The sequence below is a fragment of the Macaca mulatta genome, chromosome 16, assembly GCF_049350105.2.
Source record: "Macaca mulatta isolate MMU2019108-1 chromosome 16, T2T-MMU8v2.0, whole genome shotgun sequence".
Taxonomy (NCBI): Eukaryota; Metazoa; Chordata; class Mammalia; order Primates; family Cercopithecidae; genus Macaca; species Macaca mulatta.
Window position 1 is genome coordinate 6725861 of NC_133421.1, and position 17580 is coordinate 6743440.

The following is a 17580-nucleotide window of genomic DNA, read 5'->3' on the forward strand; positions in this document are numbered from 1 at the left end:
AGAAGTCACTTTGGGTCCAGTACCTGAAATTCCTGTGCTGTGCAGTCTAATTCCAAAGCCTCATCTGAACACACGCTGGCCTTTGGCTACTGGGGTCAAGAGGCTGGCTGGGAAGCAGTGGCCATACAATGCTGGGGAGGTGGAGTTCCAGCTTCCCCTTTGTTTCTCCCCATTCCTCTAGTTGTCCATGACATTTTCAAGGAACATGAGTGAGCCTGTTGCAGTTCTGGGTGGTTTCAGTGGAAAGGATTTGGCAAGACATTCCACAGGGAAGAGGGCGGGTGAGTGGGAGAGCAGCTGAAGGCAGCCACCACGTCAGCTTCACTTTCATTTCTCCAAGGGGCATTTCCAGGGCGTCAGGGACAGAAATCACATTTTCCTTCACCAGGAAGTTCTGAGACTGTGGGTTTATTTAGCTTTTTTTTTTTTTTTTTTTTTTTTTTTTTTTGAGACGGAGTCTTGCTCTGTCGCCCAGGCTGGAGTGCAGTGGCCGGATCTCAGCTCACTGCAACCTTCACCTCCCGGATTCAAGCAATTCTCCTGTCTCAGCCTCCCAAGCAGCTGGGACTACAGTCACACACCACCACACCCAGCTAATTTTTATACTTTTAGTAGAGATGGGGTTTCACCATATTGGTCAGGCTGGACTCGAACTCCTGACCTCAGGTGATCCACCCGCCTTGGCCTCCCAAAGTGCTGGGATTACAGGCATGAGCCACGGTGTTCTGCCTATTTAGCATTTTTAAAATAAGATGTTCAGTAAGAAATATAGTTTACACTGTGAAAGTTATACACATATTCACATAAATGAAGCATTGAAGGGCCATAGACTGGCCATCGAGGGAAACAAGTTCTCCTCCCCTCCCCTCCGTTTCTCCTCTCCTCTCCTTTCTCTCCTCTCCTCTCCACTCCTCTCCTCTCCTCTCCTCTCTCCTTTCTCCTCTCCTTTCTCCTCTCCTCTCCTCTCTTTCTCCTCTCCTCTCTCTTCTCCTTTTTCTCCTCTCCTTTCTCCTCTCCTTTCTCTTCTCCCCTCCTCTCCTCTCCCCTCCCCTCCTCCCCCTCCCCTCCCCTCCCCTCCCTCCCCTCCCCTCCCCTCCCCTCCCCTCCTCTCCTCTCCTTTACCTTCCTTTCCTTTTTGTAAAGACAACAAAATGTTGTAGATGCACAAAAAATGTTGCGTAGGCTGGTCTCAAACTCCGGGCCCCAAGTGATCCTCAGCCCCAGCCTCCCAAAGTACCAGGATTGCAGGCATGAGCCACTGCACCTGGCCAGGGGGAATACGTTTCCTGTTCCCACTTAGCTGTTGCACTTGGAATAAGACCCTTAACATCTCCTTGCAGGCTTCTGAAAAGCTTCCAAGAGATGATGCATGCAAAAGAGCTCTGTGTGCAGAAGATCACCAAGCATGAGGCATTATTAAGGGCAAACCAACCAAGTTCTATTTACAATCGCCAAGTGTCTTCTAAGAAGGGCAGCTACCCGACGAGGAGAATTCCCTATTCTCCCTGCAGAGGATCTCCAGGTCTGCAAAGCTGGCGGGGCTAGGAATGAAGTTTGCTGGTAGGAAGTGGGGAATGTTAAATTCCTCTGGGTTATAGAGGGGGAGAATTTGGAGTTCTGGGAGGGAAGGTGATGAGAAGAAGGGATGGAAGGGTGAGAAGAAGGGGAGCCAGCAGGATGGTACAAAGGTGGGAGTGAACCCAGGCTAGATTAGGCCTGCGGAACTTAACCTACTTTACTTGATTTTAGTCACTTGCTTCTAGTTGATCTTAAAACCTATATAGCTGCTGGGATCAGTGGCTCACACCTGTAATCCCAGCCCTTTGGGAGGCCGAGGCTGGAGGATCACTTGAGCCCAGGAGTTCAAGACCAGGCTAGGCAACATGGCAAGACCTTGTCTCTACTAAAAACAAACAAACAAAAAACCAGATGTGGCGGCATGTGCCTGTAGTCCCAGATACTCAGGAGGCTGAGGTGGGAGGAAGGCTTGACTCTAGGAGGTTGAGGCTGCAGTGAGCTGTGATCACCATCAGTGTACTCTAGCCTGGGTTATAGAGTGAGACCCTGTCTTTAAAAACAAACAAACAAAAAAAACCTATATAGCTAAAAGTCATGTAGCTAAGCAATATTTAACTGGAATTCCACCAGCTTCCTGCTGGATAACATCTCTGTTATCCATCATAGTAATGGTTATTTAAGTTGTTTTCCAGGGGCTGGATGCGGTGGCCCATGCCTGTAATCCCAGCACTTTGGGAGGCCAAGGTGGGCTGATCACCTGAGGTCAGGAGTTCAAGACCAGCCTGGCCAACATGGTGAAACCCCATCTCTACTAAAAATACAAAAATTAGCCAGGCATGGTGGTGGGCGCCTGTAATCCCAGCCACTCGGAAGACTGAGGGAGGAGAATCATTTGAACCCAGGAGGTGGAGGTTGCAGTGAGCCTCCAAGATTGCACCATTGCACTCCAGCCTGAGTGACGAGAGTGAAACTCCATCCCCAAAAAAAAAAAAAAAAGTTGTTTTTCAGGAACGTGTGGTCAGCTCTTATCCAGTTCAAGCCACTTATGACCATCAGTCCTTCAACTTGGTCTGTGAGAGTGTCCAGTAGGTGACGTTTGATGTCAGAGCACCAAAAACTCCATCCTCAGTCATGCTAATGCCACCATTTTGTGAACCTGCATCCTATGAAGAACCACGAAGCTTGACTAGGCTTGCACAGATCGCTGATGCCTTACTTTTCCTTGCCTCCAATCACCTTCCCTACACCTTAGGCCACCTGCTTCTTTGTCCCATCAACGTCTCTAAACCCCATCTTTGAGGAAGTCAGTTTGAGACCTATTTTCCCATCTCCTCACTTGGCTGCCTCATGAATAAACACATTCTCTGCTGCAAAACTGGTCATCTCGGCACGGTGGCTCCCACCTGTAATCCCAGCACTTTGGGAGGCTGAGGCAGGCAGATCACGAGGTCAAGAGATCGAGACCATCCTGGCTAACACGGTGAAACCCCGTCTCTACTAAAAAATACAAAAAATCAGCCGGGCGTGGGGGCGGGCGCCTGTAGTCCCAGCTACCTGGGAGGCTGAGGCAGGAGAATGGCGTGAACCCGGGAGGCGGAGGTTGCAGTGAGCTGAGATCGCACAACCGCACTCCAGCCTGGGCGACGGAGTAAGACTCCGTCTCAAAAAAAAAAAAAAAAAAAAAAAACTGGTCACCTCAGTGATTGGCTTACTGTGCGATGAGCAGAATGGGCCTCATTTGGTAACAAGAGAAGAAACTGATAGAAAGTCCTCAGGGATGGGGTGGCAAAGACATTTTCAAAACAGGGCCCTGTTATGTTCCATGCGTAGTTGTTTGCACTGGTGCGTTACAAGCCCCTCTGGTGGCCCCCCGCTTAGTCTTTGGTAAAGTCTGCTGCATCTGCCAGTGGTTTTGTGAGCAGATTTGTTCTGGGGGTGTGGGGAACTAAGAAAGGGGTGGAATAGAAACAGTGCAACATAAACAGTTAAACCCACAGAGGCTGCAGGCCCATTGCTGACCATGGAAAAACAGGTGGACTCCTCGGGAGTCCACAGAAGTCTTGGGGAGGGCTTTGGACTTCCACAGGCCTAGAATAAGGGTTCGAACTAATCTCAGCCTAGATCTCAAGGGTCTGAGAGGCTGTAGAGAACATTTAGGCTGGTTGGCCTGAGCAGCTCTTGCCCCAGTTCACCTCTAATTCCCAGACTGTTGCTGTTCATGCTCAATGAGGCCTTGTTCTCACTCGTCCTTCTCTCTTTTTTTTTTTTTGAGATGGAGTCTTGCTCTGTCACCCAGGCTAGACTCCATTGGTGCAATCTCGGCTCACTGCAACCCCTACTTCCCAGTTAAAGCCATTCTCCTGCCTTAGCCTCCTGAGTAGCTGGGATTACAGACACACATGCACCACCATACCTGGCTCATTTTTGTGTATTTTTAGTAGAGATGGGGTTTTGCCATGTTGGCCAGGCTGGTCTCAAACTCCTGACCTCAAGTGATCCACCTGCCTCGGCCACCCAAAGTGCTGGGATTACAGGCATGAGCCACTGAGTCTGGCTCCAGTTGTCCTTCTCACTGATGTCAGCACCAGAAATGGTCATGTGGATAGTCACTGGCAACTTAAAACCCAAGTGTGCATGGGGAAGTGCAGGGCAGGGTCATTAAACGGAGTCCAGCCTCTCTTCTCCCTTTCTCTATCCTTTCACTTCTGGGAAAGACCGGAAACCTCACCTCATTCCTCTTTCTCCCATGGCCCCATCCCCACCCCACTTCAGCCCGTCAGCCTCCAAATGTAGTCTAAGTCCTCATCTCTGTACCTGGACCATTCCATTTTCGCTGGTCCCTAGTCCCCATCTGGCTCCCCACTGGCTGCCAAATACCAGTGTGACCCTGTCCTTTCCTTGCTTTAAGCCTCTCAGTAGTTTTTTTGTTTGTTTGGTTGTTTTTGTTTTTGTTTTTGTTTTTGAGATGGAGTCTTGCTTGCTCTGTCACCAGGCTGGAGTGCAGTGGCATAATCTTGGCTCACTGCAACTTCCACCTCCCGGGCTCAAACGATTCTCCTGCCTCAGCCTCCTGAGTAGCTGCAACTATAGGCACCCGCCACCACGTCCAGCTAATTTTTGTATTTTTAGTAGAGACGGGATTTCACCATGTTGGCCAGGCTGGTCTTGATCTCTTGACCTTGTGATCTGCCCACCTTGGCCTCCCAAAGTGCTAGGATTACAGGAGTGAGCCCCCGCACCCCACCTGCCTCTCAGTCGTTATTTACCACTGAAGCAGAGTGAAGCCTGTGCTCTGCATTGCTTCACGGCCAAGACCTCGGGGACAAGTGGACACACAGGGCAGTGGGAGTGGATATGGCGAAGCCGAACCCTGGTCTCTTCTCGAAATAATTTTCTAGAGGGCAAAAGCAGATGGCTCCACCGAGAACTCACATCAGCCCAACACACTTTGATCTCGAGGCCTCTGGAAGGGAAGGTGCCTAATGAGCTACTTAAAGCCAGAGATGCAATGACAGCGGTACCAAGACTGGAGGTGTTCCAGGTCTTTCATCCAAGAGCCCCAAGACATAGCCTAAATTCGCACCACTGTAATCTCAGCACTTTGGGAGCCTGAAGCAGGCGGATCACCCGAGGTCAGGAGTTCAAGAGCAGCCTGGCCAACACAGTGAAACCCCATCTCTACTAAAAATACAGAAATTAACCAGGTGTGGTGGCGCGTGTCTGTAATCCCAGCTATTCGGGAGGCTGAGGCAGGAGAATCGCTTGAACCCGGGAGGTGGTGGTTGCAGTGAGCTGAGATCGCGTCACTGCCCTCCAGCCTGGGCAACAAGAGCAAAACTCCGTCTCAAAAATAGCTAAATAAATAAAATAAAATAAAATAAAAATAAATAAATGGACACAGTCAGTGCCTTGCTCCCACCCCTACCTCCAGCATGGCACCATGACAGTCTTCTCACATATCAGTCCCAAAACACACTATCGGCATCCAGAGAGTGGGAATAACTCGTTACAGTTCACACCTCTCATTCCCAGTCATTATCTCATTTCAACCCGAGAGGTTGACTTCTTTATCGCCGCGACATACACACGAGGAAAAGGCCCAGAGAGGTGAAGCGATGCCTCAGGTCACTCAGCCAGTTACCGGCAGAGCAGATTCTTCAATGCAAGTTTTTCTCCAACCCTACCCAGCAGTCGTACCAGGGCCCCAGGCTGCAATCCCCTGGCCCGGTGCCCATGGGTGGCTCCCAGGGACACATGCCCTGATGCCGGCGCTGACAGATGTCTACTGGGAAGAGAGCAGGAAACTGTCCCTTGGAAAGCCGAGATGCTTACCTGAACTGTGAAGGTATCCGAGCGGCTAAGGAGACAGCAGTGGCTGGAGTGCTGCGGTTCAGGCACAGCTGGCGAGAGGCATTCCTCACTCACAGGCCCTCACCCACCGCTCAAGACAGTGAGCCTCATCCTGACCACTTCCCCTTTCTAGTCTGCCCACGGGGGAGAGACCCAGGCGTCATCGCTAGGCAAGCATCCCTTTTCCAGGGAAGCTGACGACCCGCGGCTGTCCGGAAGCCAGAATCTTCTCACTGCCCTGTGTCGCTCCCGCAAGACCCACCAGAGGACCCTCATGGTGCGGGAGGGGGTCCTGGTGGGGGCCAGGGGCCAGGGTGGAGACTTGGCAGTGTGGGTGGGTGAGGTGCCCCCACAGACGAGTTTGCCCTGAGCATTCCTGGAAGTGGTAGCCTTAGTCTCAAGAAGAGCGACGGGATGCCAACTCCCACGCAGAGACAGATCCAGGTAAGAAACCAGCTCATGTGTGACAAACTCACCAGCTCACAATGAGGGTGACTCTTGAAAGCTCCTGTGCACCCTGGAACTGCTGAGACATCCTCTGCTTGGAGGAGGCAAGGGACAGGCTTCCTGTTTCTGAGGGCGTGTGAGTGGCGACATTGAGAAATGTGGCCAGTGGAGCATTTTGACGGAGTTGGGTTCCCTCATTTAACACTGTGAGACAGAAACTCCCAGCGAGGCCCACGGCCCCTGAACATGGGGGATGGGGTGGGGAAACCAATTAACCATTTTGTTGAATTGGCTGCTTCTGACTCAAATGAGCAGTCACATTAGTAAAAATAGGCAAACAGATGTGCGTTGTGTCTGCCCAGAGCAAATGAGTTGTTGTCGATTTCAGTAATAATGATGATAACCTGATATGTCTGATAAATGTTTAACAAACACCTGGCTCTGGCCGGGCACAGTGGCTCACGCCAGCACTTTGAGGGGCCGAGGAGGGCGGATCACCTGAAGTCAGTAGTTCCAGACCAGCCTGGCCAACATGGTGAAACCCCATCTCTACTAAAAATACAAAAATTAGCCAGGTGTTGTGGCATGCGCCTGTAGTCCCAGCTACTCAGGAGGCTGAGGCAGGAGAATTGCTTGGACCCGTGAGCCGGAGGTTGCAGTGAGCTGAGATGACGCCACTGCACGCCAGCCTGGACGACAGAGCAAGACTCCATCTCAAACAAAACAAAAACAAAACATCTGGCTCAGAAGATTCCTGATTTGCAGTGTTTACTAATTTCTTTCTTTTTTTTTTTTTTGAGATGGAGTTTTGCTCTTGTTGCCAGGCTGGAGTGCAATGGCTTGATCTCGGCTCACTACAACCTCCAACTCCCAGGTTCAAGTGATTCTCCTGCCTCAGCCTCCCAAGTAGCTGGGACTACAGGCGCCTGCCACCACGTCTGGCTAATTTTTGTATTTTTATTAGAGACAGTTTCGCCATGTTGGCCAAGCTGGTCTCGATCTTTCGACCTTGTGATCCGACCTCCTCTGCCTCCCAAAGTGCTGGGATTACAGGGATGAGCCCCTGCACCTGGCCAAGGCCTGAACTCTTTCTTATTAGGCTCATCCAAAGTTTAGCTGCTAAAACACCTTCCTAAAAGCCAATTTAAAATTCTCTGCTAGGCCAGATATGGTGGCTCACGCCTGAAATCCCAGCACTTTGGGAGGCCGAGGCAGGCGGATCACAAGGTCAGGAGTTTGAGACCAGCCTGGCTAATACGGTGAAATCCTGCCTCTACTAAAAATACAAAAATTAGTCAGGCGTGGTGGCAGGCGCCTGTAGTCCCAGCTACTCAGGAGGCTGAGGCAGAAGAATCGCTGGAACCTGGGAGGCGGAGGTTGCAGTGAGCTGAGATCGAGCCACTGCACTCCAGCCTGGGCAACAGAGCAACACTCCGTCTCAAAAAAAAAAAAAAAAATTCTCTTCTGAAGGGTGAGTAAATGCTTCTGTGGATAGAACTTATCCTAGGCTAACAAAGCTGTGACTTCTTGGTTTGTGTTTCATTCATTCATTCAATAAATCAATCAATAAATTATTTTGCTAACCTTTAAGGACCCCAGTTCAGCTGTGTGATATAGTGAACTCTATAACCCTATTCCCAACAATGCCTTTTGCACATCAAGTTCAAGGCTGAGGTGTCAGGTGATCAGAATTCCAGGCCTGGTTTGACAACTTTCTTTGTGAATCCTTCCCTTCTCTGAGCCTTAGTTTCCTTGTTGTAAAATGAAAGAATACAATTGATAAACATGAAAGTGCTTCAGGGATTTTGCCATGAAGTTTTTTTTGTTTGTTTTTTTTGTTTTTTGAGACAGAATCTCGCTGTGTCGCCCAGGCTGGAGTGCAGTGGCGCAATCTTGGCTCACTGCAACCTCTGCCTCCCGGTGTCAAGCGATTTTCCTACTTCAGCCTCCCGAGTAGCTGGGATTACAGATGCGTGCCACCATGCCCAGCTAATTTTTGTATTTTTAGTAGAGACGGGGTTTCACCATGCTGGCCTGTCTGATCTCAAACTCCTGACCTCAAGCAATCTGCCCGCCTCGGCCTCCCAAAGTACTGAGATTACAGGCATGAGTCACCGCACCTGGCCTTCTTTTTCTTTGTTTTTAAAGACAGGATCTTACTCTGTCACCCTGGCTGGAGTGCAGTGGTGCAATCACAGCTCACTGCAGCCTTGACCTCCTGGGCTCAATCGATCCTCCTGCCTCAGTTTCCTGAGTAGCTGGAACCACAGGCATATGCCACCATGCCTGGCTAATTTTTGTATTTTTTTGTAGAGATGAGGTCTTGTTATGTTTTCCAGGTTGGTCTCAAACTCCTGGGCTCAAGCAATCCTCCTGTCTCAGCCTCCCAAAGTGTTAGAATTACAGGCATGAGCTACTGTACCTGGTCTATTCTAATTTTTAAAGGTTCAATAAAATTCTAATTCTCAATAACATTCTCTGTATCTCTCTCTCTCACACACACACAGTTATATATATATAACATATAGTTAAATATATAGTTACATTTTCTTTTTTTTTTTTTTTTTTTGAGACGGAGTCTCACTCTGTCACCCAGGCTGCAGTGCGGTGGCCGGATCTCTGCTCACTGCAAGCTCTGCCTCCCGGGTTTACGCCATTCTCCTGGCTCAGCCTCCCGAGTAGCTGGGACTACAGGCGCTTGCCACCTCGCCCGGCTAGTTTTTTTTTTGTACTTTTTAGTAGAGACGGGGTTTCACCGTGTTAGCCAGGATGGTCTTGATCTCCTGACCTCGTGATCCGCCCGTCTTGGCCTCCCAAAGTGCTGGGATTACAGGCTTGAGCCACCGCGCCCCGCCTCTTTTTTTTTTTTTTTTTTTTTGAGACGGAGTCTGGCTCTGTCACCCAGGCTGGAGCGCAGTGGCTGGATCTCAGCTCACTGCAAGCTCCGCCTCCCGGGTTTACGCCATTCTCCTGCCTCAGCCTCCCGAGTAGCTGGGACTACAGGCGCCCGCCACCTCGCCCGGCTAGTTTTTTGTCTTTTTTAGTAGAGACAGGGTTTCACCTTGTTAGCCAGGATGGTCTTGATCTCCTGACCTAGTGATCCACCCGTCTCGGCCTCCCAAAGTGCTGGGATTACAGGCTTGAGCTACCGTGCCTGGCCTATAGTTACATTTTCATTATCCATTCATCTGTTTGTAGACACTGAGGTTGTTTCCATGTCTTGGCTATTATGGAAAATGCTGCAATGGACATGGGAGTCAAACATCTTTTTCCATCTCTTCAGTTTCAGCCTGTGTGTTTCCTTAAAGGGCAGCATATACATTATATCTACATAATGATGTTTTGGTCAGTGATGGACCGCATATTAGACGGTAGTCCCCTAAGATTATAATGAAATGGAAAAATTCATATCACCTAGTGATGTCATAGCCATTGTAACATCATAGCACAATTATTTTTCAAATGAACTTGTATAGCTTACATATACAGTGTTTGTAAAGTCTGCATCATGTACAGTAATGTCCTAGACCTTCATATGCATCACTACTCACTCACTGACTCACCCAGGGCAACAGCCAGTCCTGAAAGCTCTATGGCGAATACTCCATACAGATATACAATTTTTAAAAAATCTTTTTATTTTTATTTTATTTTATTTTTTAGTTTCACTCTTGTTGCCCACGCTGGAGTCCAATGGTGCGATCTCGGCTCACTGCAACCTCCACTTCCCGGGTACAAGCAATTCTCTTGCCTCAGTCTCCCAGATTACAGGCACATGCCACCAAACTCAGCTAATTTTTCTTGTTTTGTGTTTGTTTTTGTTTTGGGACAGAGTTTCACTCTTGTTGAACATCTCCGTTTTAAATGTATTGTTTTCCTAATTTTGGTTGCGTTGTCTGTGTTCTGCTGTAGCTTGCTATGCTCCCTTAAAACAATTGTTTTGAATTCCTTGTCAGGAAATATTTAGATCTCCACTTCTTTGGGGTTGGTTACTGTAAAATTATTGTGTTCCTTTCATGGTGTCATGCTTCCTCAGTTTTCATGTTGCTTAAAGTGTTACATTACTGTCTTTGTATTTACTTGGAGAAGTCACTTCTTCCTGTCTTTGATAACTGGCTTTGAGAGGAAAACACCTTCACCAGTTAACCAGGCTCAGGGATTCTGAGGCTATCTTGTACTTTTTCTATGGATGCACCCACTCTGCTCCTCTTGTTTGCTCTTGGGATGGGGGGGATTCTTAAGATGGTATACCTTCTGTTAATACTGCAAAGCCAGGCCAAGCACGGAGAGTCTCCCATTTGTTTTCCTTAGGGGCAGTGCCCTGAAATGCTCGTTTGTGTACCTTCTCCCTACGGTATCAAGCCTGTTGAGTGCATGTGCTTGCAAACCATCTGTAAAGCCCTACACTTGCTGTCCAGGGTACACCTAGAGAGGTCCAGCCATGGGGTGGTGAAAGGGGTGAAGCACATAGAGTATTCGAGGTGCCCATGGGCCAGCTGGGGAGTCTACAGGTAAGGCATCCCAAGCAGCTTGTGAGCAGGCCTTTGATGGAATCTGTGAAGCAGCTAGTAAGGTATGTGGCCCTTTGTTGAGTTTTATACTGTGATTGCTGTGAGTCTCTTGCCTTTGTTCCTTCCTCCACATTCTCCCAGCTACTCGTTCATGTGCATCCCTTCAGTATTCTGGGTTGAATGAAGAAAAGGGAGGACTCTTAGGAAGCATCCTGCACAGCTGGGGAAGCTGAGTGTTCACTCATTATACTTTTACATTTCCCTGTGGGAGTTACTGTGGGCTGAGGGGGTCTGTCGTGTCACTGACCTGTACCACCTACGGGCAGGGGTGATGCAGTGAAACTGTTCTTTTTATTTTCTTCAATGTTCCTATGTTTAGATTTTTTGCTCCAATGGTGTTCTAGAATTTCTTCCCTGGACTCCCAGAAAGGTATATTAATCCATGGATAGTTGTCAAAACCAGGGCACTGTGGAGGAGATGAGATGAATAGCAGTAGGAAACTCCTATTCCACCATCTGGGTCTCTCTGCCTTCTTCATATTTACTGTTATAGACTGATCTCTCCAGTTGGAAAACTCCTGGAGGACTGAACACTTTCTCAAGTACCACCTGAGTGGACAAAACATCAACTACTTTTCCTCTGCTCTCATACCACAGTCAACACAGAAGACTTCCATGAAATGTATGGAAACTTATCCCTACCAATAGGCAAGTGATCAGTTCTACATTCAACAGCTTACGGGTGTCCTCCAATTCAATTTCGCCACTACCACCCTGGAGACAGCATCAGATCACACAGATTAAGGGCTCAGTCCCACGAGACTTCCTGTCACTTTTGATGCCAATCACAAGCACCAGGATGTTTTACCCATGCTTCTGACCTACTGGCTATAAATGGGGGTTCCCATGGCTTCCTCCTTGTTGTTGATTAATTTTCTACAGTGGCTCACAGAACTCAGGGAAACACATTTATGCTTACCAGTCTATTGTAAAGGATATTACAAAGGATACAGATGAAATGTTGCACAGGAAAAGATAAGGGGGAAAAGGGACAGAGCTTCCATGCCCTCCAAGGACGCACTGCCTTGCAGGAACCTCCACATGTTTGGCTCCCCAGAAACTCTCTAAACCCTGTCCTTTGTGGTTGGTATGGAAGCTTCATTATGTAGGCATGATTGATGAGACCATCGACCCACTGGTGATCAGTTTAATTTTCAGCCCTTTTCACCTCCTGGGAGGTGGAGCTGAATGTGCCAATCTTCTAATCCTTCTGGGTCTCTTCAGTGATCAGCACCCATCCTGTGAAGCCACATATGAGCTGCCAGTCATAAGTCAACTCATTAGCATACAAAAAGATAACACTTCGAAGAGTCTAAGGATTTTAGGAGTTGCATGCCAGCAAATGGGACAAAGACCAACTGTATGTTACACCCTCCCAACCATGGCACCCTCCCAACATGGCACCCAGCATATTCCTGAACACATAGGAAATACCTGATAGATACTCGTTGACTGAAAAAAGAAGCTGAGTCATCCACAGAGAGAGGTGAGTTGCAGCCGGGTGCGATGGCTCATGCCTGTAATCCCAGCACTTTGGAAGGCTGAGGCAGGTGGATCACCTGAGGTCGGGAGTTCGAGACCAGCCTGACCAACATGGAGAAACCCCATCTCTACTAAAAATACAAAAGTAGCCAAGCATGGTGGGGCATGCCTGTAATCCTAGCTACTCAGGAGGCTGAGGCAAGAGAATCACTTGAACCCCGGAGGCGGAGGTTGCGGTGAGCTGAGATCAAGCCATTGCACTCCAGCCTGGGCAACAGGAGGAAAACGCCATCTCAAAAAAAAAAAAAAAAAAAAAAAAAAATGTGAGTTGCGTACACAAAGGAGGCAACTTCATTCTACCAAACTTGAGTGCCTACTTTACCAGGCCATGTGCTGGACAGTGCAAGAATTCAAGAAAAGAATCCGACTCAGCATCTGCCCTCAAGAAAGTCCAGCAAAATGTAGGAGGAAGTTGAAGCCATAATATGATGCAGGCTAAATACAGTGACCTTCAATTTGTGCCAGACCCTATGCAAGTAGAGACTGAGAACTGGGCAAGTCATTCATGGGCAGAGCACATGCTCTACAGGACAGAAGGCACATAAGTTATTACTATGCATAGTGATGAATGCTAGTGCTGTGGAAGCACAAAAGTGGGAGAGAAGAAAGGGTCTGATATGGTAGCATTTGAACTGGGCCTTGAAGGATGTGTAGGAGCTCACCAAGTGGAGAGAATGTGGACAGACACAAAGCAGCCATAGTGTTTGGAGAGAAACAGACGGTTGCATGGCTGATCAAGAGTGAATGTATTGGGCAGTCAGAGGCCTGAGAGCAAAGTTTAGGGACACACACCAGAGCATCTGGATCTGCCCACTTCCTTGCTACCTACATTCTTCCCCGACTATACCATTTGTCTTTCCACCACAAGAGGAGAGCAGGAAGTTGAGGCGGTTGTGTTCTTTTTTTTTTTTTTTTTTTTTTTGAGACAGAGTCTCGCTTAGTAGCCCAGGCTGGAGTGCAGTGGTGCGATCTCGGCTCACTGCAAGCTCCGCCTCCCGGGTTCACGCCATTCTCCTGCCTCAGCCTCCCGAGTAGCTGGGACTACAGGCGCCCGCCGCCTCGCCCGGCTAATTTTTTGCATTTTTAGTAGAGACGGGGTTTCACAGTGTTAGCCAGGATGGTCTCAATCTCCTGACCTTGTGATCCGTCCGCCTCGGCCTCCCAAAGTGCTGGGATTACAGGCGTGAGCCACCGTGCCCGGCGAGGCGGTTGTGTTCTTTCTGCACATCTGAAATGCCATCTGCTGGTCTGGGCAGCTAAAGAGGTCCCTGAGGGCCATAGATTAGCAGTTGGACCAGAGGGGGTCAAGGAGAATGAAGGGCACCCTCTAGTGGTCATCTGTGGTACTTTCTCCTCGGGATTCTGGTCCTTCTGACCTCCCAAGAGGGATGGCTGGACACACAAGATGTTCACCTCTTTTTTTTTTTTTTTTTTTTTTTTTTTTTTTTTTGGGAGACAAGAGTCTCACTCTGTCACCCAGGCTGGAGTGCAGTGGGGCGATCTCCGCTCACTGCAAGCTCCGCCTCCCGGGTTCACGCCATTCTCCTGCCTCAGCCTCCTGAGTAGCTGGGACTACAGGCGCCCGCCACCATGCTCGTCTAATTTTTTGTATTTTTAATAGAGACAGGGTTTCACCATGTTAGCCAGGATGGTCTCGATCTCCTGACCTCGTGATCCGCCCACCTCGGCCTCCCAAAGTGCTGGGATTACAGGCGTGAGCCACCGCGCCCGACGATGTTCACCTCTTAAAGCTATAGAGACCATCAGGCTAGAGGACACTCAGAAGGGGTTCTAGTCCACCCCTCATCCCATGACTCAACATTTTTGTCAACATCCGGGTGGCACCCAGCTTCTGCCATTTTGTTTCTTCTGTTTCTTCTCACTCAGTCATCCAAGCCATGTATAAAATGAGGGTGTTATTCTTTGTACCACTCACAAGTGTCAATTAATCCCCATCATGAGAAAAAAACTGAAGAAAGGGAAATCATAAAATAGAACATTAATAGATTTTATTATAGTTTTTGAGAAGTTTTTTTTTTTTTTTTTAAAGAGTTTCGCTTTTATTGCCCAGGCTGGAGTTCTATGGTGCGATCTCGGCTCACTGCAACCTCCACCTCCTGGGTTCAGGCTATTCTCCTACCTCAGCCTCCCGAGTAGCTGGGATTACAGGCATGCGCAACCACGCCTGACTAATTTCGTACTTTTAGTAGAGACGGGGTTTCTCCATGTTGGTCGGGCTGGTCTCGAACTCCCGACATCAAGTGATCCATCCACCTCAGCCTCCCAAAGTCCTGGGATTACAGGCGTGAGCCACTGTGCCCAGCACAAGAACTCTTTAAAGAGCTCTGAGAGCAGTATGGGTGGCCAAAGCACTCAGGTGGAACCGGAAGTCATCACTAAGCGTCCGTGGCTGCTTTGTTTGTCCCTAACAATAGCCAAGCAGGTGTTGCAGCTCCTCTGTCTCCCACCCCGGCCCCCACGACATTGAAGTAGGGTCTTTCCAGTTCAGATGTAAAAAGGCAAGTGTGTAAGTATTTGGGGGTGTAGCAGGAGGCAGCCGTCTCTTGTGTATGAACGGAGTCCCTGCCCACTTCTCCCCATTTCTGGAGGTAAAGATTCCCGTGAAAGTTACTTGGAGCATTGGGCCCCTAATCCCCAGAACCCACGACTATGTCATTTCACATGGTGAAATGGACTTTGCAGATACGACTAAGGATTTTGAAGTGGGGAAGTCATGTTGGATTATCCACATGGACCCCGTGTAATCACAAGGTCCTTCTGAGAGGGATGCAGGAGAGTCAGGGTCAGTGGCAAGGGACGTGCTGGCAGAGGCGAGAGACTGGGGAGATCCGAAGAAGGGCTCTCGAGCCAAGAAATGCAGGCCGTCTCGAGGAGCTGGTCAGGGCTGGGCAATGGCCTTTCCCCTGGGACAGAGATGGGGAGACAGCAGTGATTTCAGTTCTCACCCTTGAACCTTCTCTCTTCTGCGTTCCCAAACATGAGTCCACTAGCCCCATTACCACTCAACTGACTGGGAGCCACATCAACCACAACTCTTGTGATTTACCAGTTGTAATACTTAAGCATTTTCTGTGGCCTGGCAATTTATTGATTGATTGATTGATTGATTTTTGAGATGGTCTCACCCTGTCACTCAGGCTGGAATGCAGTGGTGCAGTCATGGCCCAATGCAGCCTCAAACTCCTGGGCTCAAGTGATTCTCTCACCCAAACCTCCCAAGTAGCTGGGACCATTGGCATGCACCGCCATGCCTGGCTAATTTTTAAATTTTTTGTAGAGATGGGGGTCTCGCTACATTTCCCAAGCTAGTCTCAAACTCCTGGCCTCAAGAGATTTTACTGCCTAGGCCTCCCAAAATGCTGGGATTACAGACATGAGCCACCGTGCCTGGCCTGGTAATTTAATCCAACTAAGTCATCTCCCCTCTGGATGTTCTCCCCATGACATACTTTTCAGTGGTTTTAAAATACTTTTACATTTTTTGAGACTCCTTTCATTGAACCGTGGGAATCTATGTCCCCTCTACTCGAAAGTGGGCTGGCAGGACTCACTTATAAACCACAGAATGTGGCCGGGCGCGGTGGCTCAAGCCTGTAATCCCAGCACTTTGGGAGGCCGAGACGGGCGGATCACGAGGTCAGGAGATCGAAACCATCCTGGCTAACACGGTGAAACCCCGTCTCTATTAAGAAATACAAAAAACTAGCCGGGCGAGGTGGCGGGCGCCTGTAGTCCCAGCTACTCGGGAGGCTGAGGCAGGAGAATGGCGTGAACCCGGGAGGCGGAGCTTGCAGTGAGCTGAGATCCGGCCACTGCACTCCAGCCTGGGCGACAGAGCGAGACTCCGTCTTAAAAAAAAAAAAAAAAAAACCACAGAATGTAGGGGAAGGAAAGCTGCTTAACTTTTGAGGATAAAAAATTGTGCAGCTTTGGGCGGGGCGTGGTGGCTCATGCCTGTAATTCCAGCACTTTGTGAGGCTGAGGCGGGTGGATCATGAGGTCACGAATTCAAGACCAGCCTGGCCAATGGAAGGTCCTCTAAACGAGCTACACCATGGTTGAGCCATTGTGACCCCTGTGACCCACAGGTACAGGCCTTCTGGAGTCACAAAGCCTGGAGCAACAGGAGAACCACTAAAGAAGAAGAAACAGCTAGTTCCTGCCCTAACGGATTAACCCACCTTTCAACATTCCACCACTGTGATATGTTCCTGCCCTACCCTAATCAATCAACCTTGTGATATCCTGCCTTGGGACTTCCCCCTCCTCATGACTATGTACCTTGTGACATTCTTTCCCTGCCATGAAAAACTGCCCCCTAACTGTAACTTTCCACTACCTACCCCAAACCTATAAAACCAGTTCCACTCCTACCACTCTTTGCTGAGTCTTTTCTCAGACTCAGCCCACTTGCACCCAAGTGAATAAACAGCCTTGTTGCTCACACTAAGCCTGCTCAGGTGGTCTCTTATACGGACGCACATAACAGCCAAAATGGTGAAACCCCGTCTCTACTAAAAATACAAAAATTAGCTGGGTGCGGTGGCAGGTGCTACCTGAGGCAAGAGAATCACTTGAAGTCGATGGGTGGAGGTTTCAGTGAGCCGAAATCAGGCCACTGCACTCCAGCCTGGGTGACAGAGTGAGACTCCATCTCAAAAAAAAAAAAAAAAAAATTGGCCAGATGCAGTGGCTTACGCCTGTAATCCCAGCACTTTGGGAGGCCGAGGCGGGCGGATCACAAGGTCAGGAGATTGAGACCACCCTGGCTAACACGGTGAAACCCCATCCCTACTAAAAATACAAAAAATTAGCCGGTCGTGGTGGCGGGCGCCTGTAGTCCCAGCTACTCAGGAGGCTGAGGCAGGAGAATGGCGTGAACCCGGGAGGCGGAGCTTTCAGTGAGCCAAGATTGCCCCACTGCACTCCAGCCTGGGTGACAGAGCGAGACTCCATCTCAAAAAAAAAAAAAATTATGAAGCTTCTACTTTGTCCTCTTGAGTCTCCCACTCAGTGGGCCGGGGGAAGCCAGCCACCACATAAGAAGTCCAGCTGCTCCGAGACCCTGCCATGCTGGAGAAGCCACGTAGAGCCCTGGGTTGGCAACCCCAGCTGAGCTACCAGGCCACAG

At 49.2% G+C, this 17580-nt stretch overlaps 2 protein-coding genes across 17 annotated transcripts in view; one reads left to right on the plus strand and one right to left on the minus strand.

Annotated features, from left to right (window-relative positions):
• The window catches only part of SCIMP (SLP adaptor and CSK interacting membrane protein), a 28711-nt gene extending 22303 nt beyond the window's left edge, over positions 1-6408 (minus strand). For 3 of the 9 annotated variants that reach the window (XR_013405980.1, XR_013405978.1, XR_013405981.1), the window contains exon 1: positions 5851-6408. Coding sequence is in view for 1 of the 9 variants with exons in the window: in XM_077970090.1 (XP_077826216.1) it covers positions 794-816 (23 nt within the window). In the remaining 8 variants the exon portion in view is untranslated. Of the gene's footprint in view, positions 1-793; positions 1808-5850 lie in introns of those variants that run through there. The other 6 variants (XR_013405982.1, XM_077970091.1, XR_013405979.1 and 3 more) reach the window with 5 other exon arrangements.
• The window catches only part of LOC144335255 (uncharacterized), a 99587-nt gene extending 82688 nt beyond the window's left edge, over positions 1-16899 (plus strand). For 3 of the 8 annotated variants that reach the window (XR_013405984.1, XM_077970092.1, XM_077970096.1), the window contains 2 exons: positions 1341-1522; positions 16538-16899. Coding sequence is in view for 1 of the 8 variants with exons in the window: in XM_077970092.1 (XP_077826218.1) it covers positions 1341-1522; positions 16538-16587 (232 nt within the window). In the remaining 7 variants the exon portion in view is untranslated. Of the gene's footprint in view, positions 1-1340; positions 1523-4916; positions 5423-5550; positions 6146-11205; positions 12273-16537 lie in introns of those variants that run through there. The other 5 variants (XM_077970093.1, XM_077970098.1, XM_077970099.1 and 2 more) reach the window with 5 other exon arrangements.
• The last annotated feature ends 681 nt before the right edge of the window (positions 16900-17580 follow it).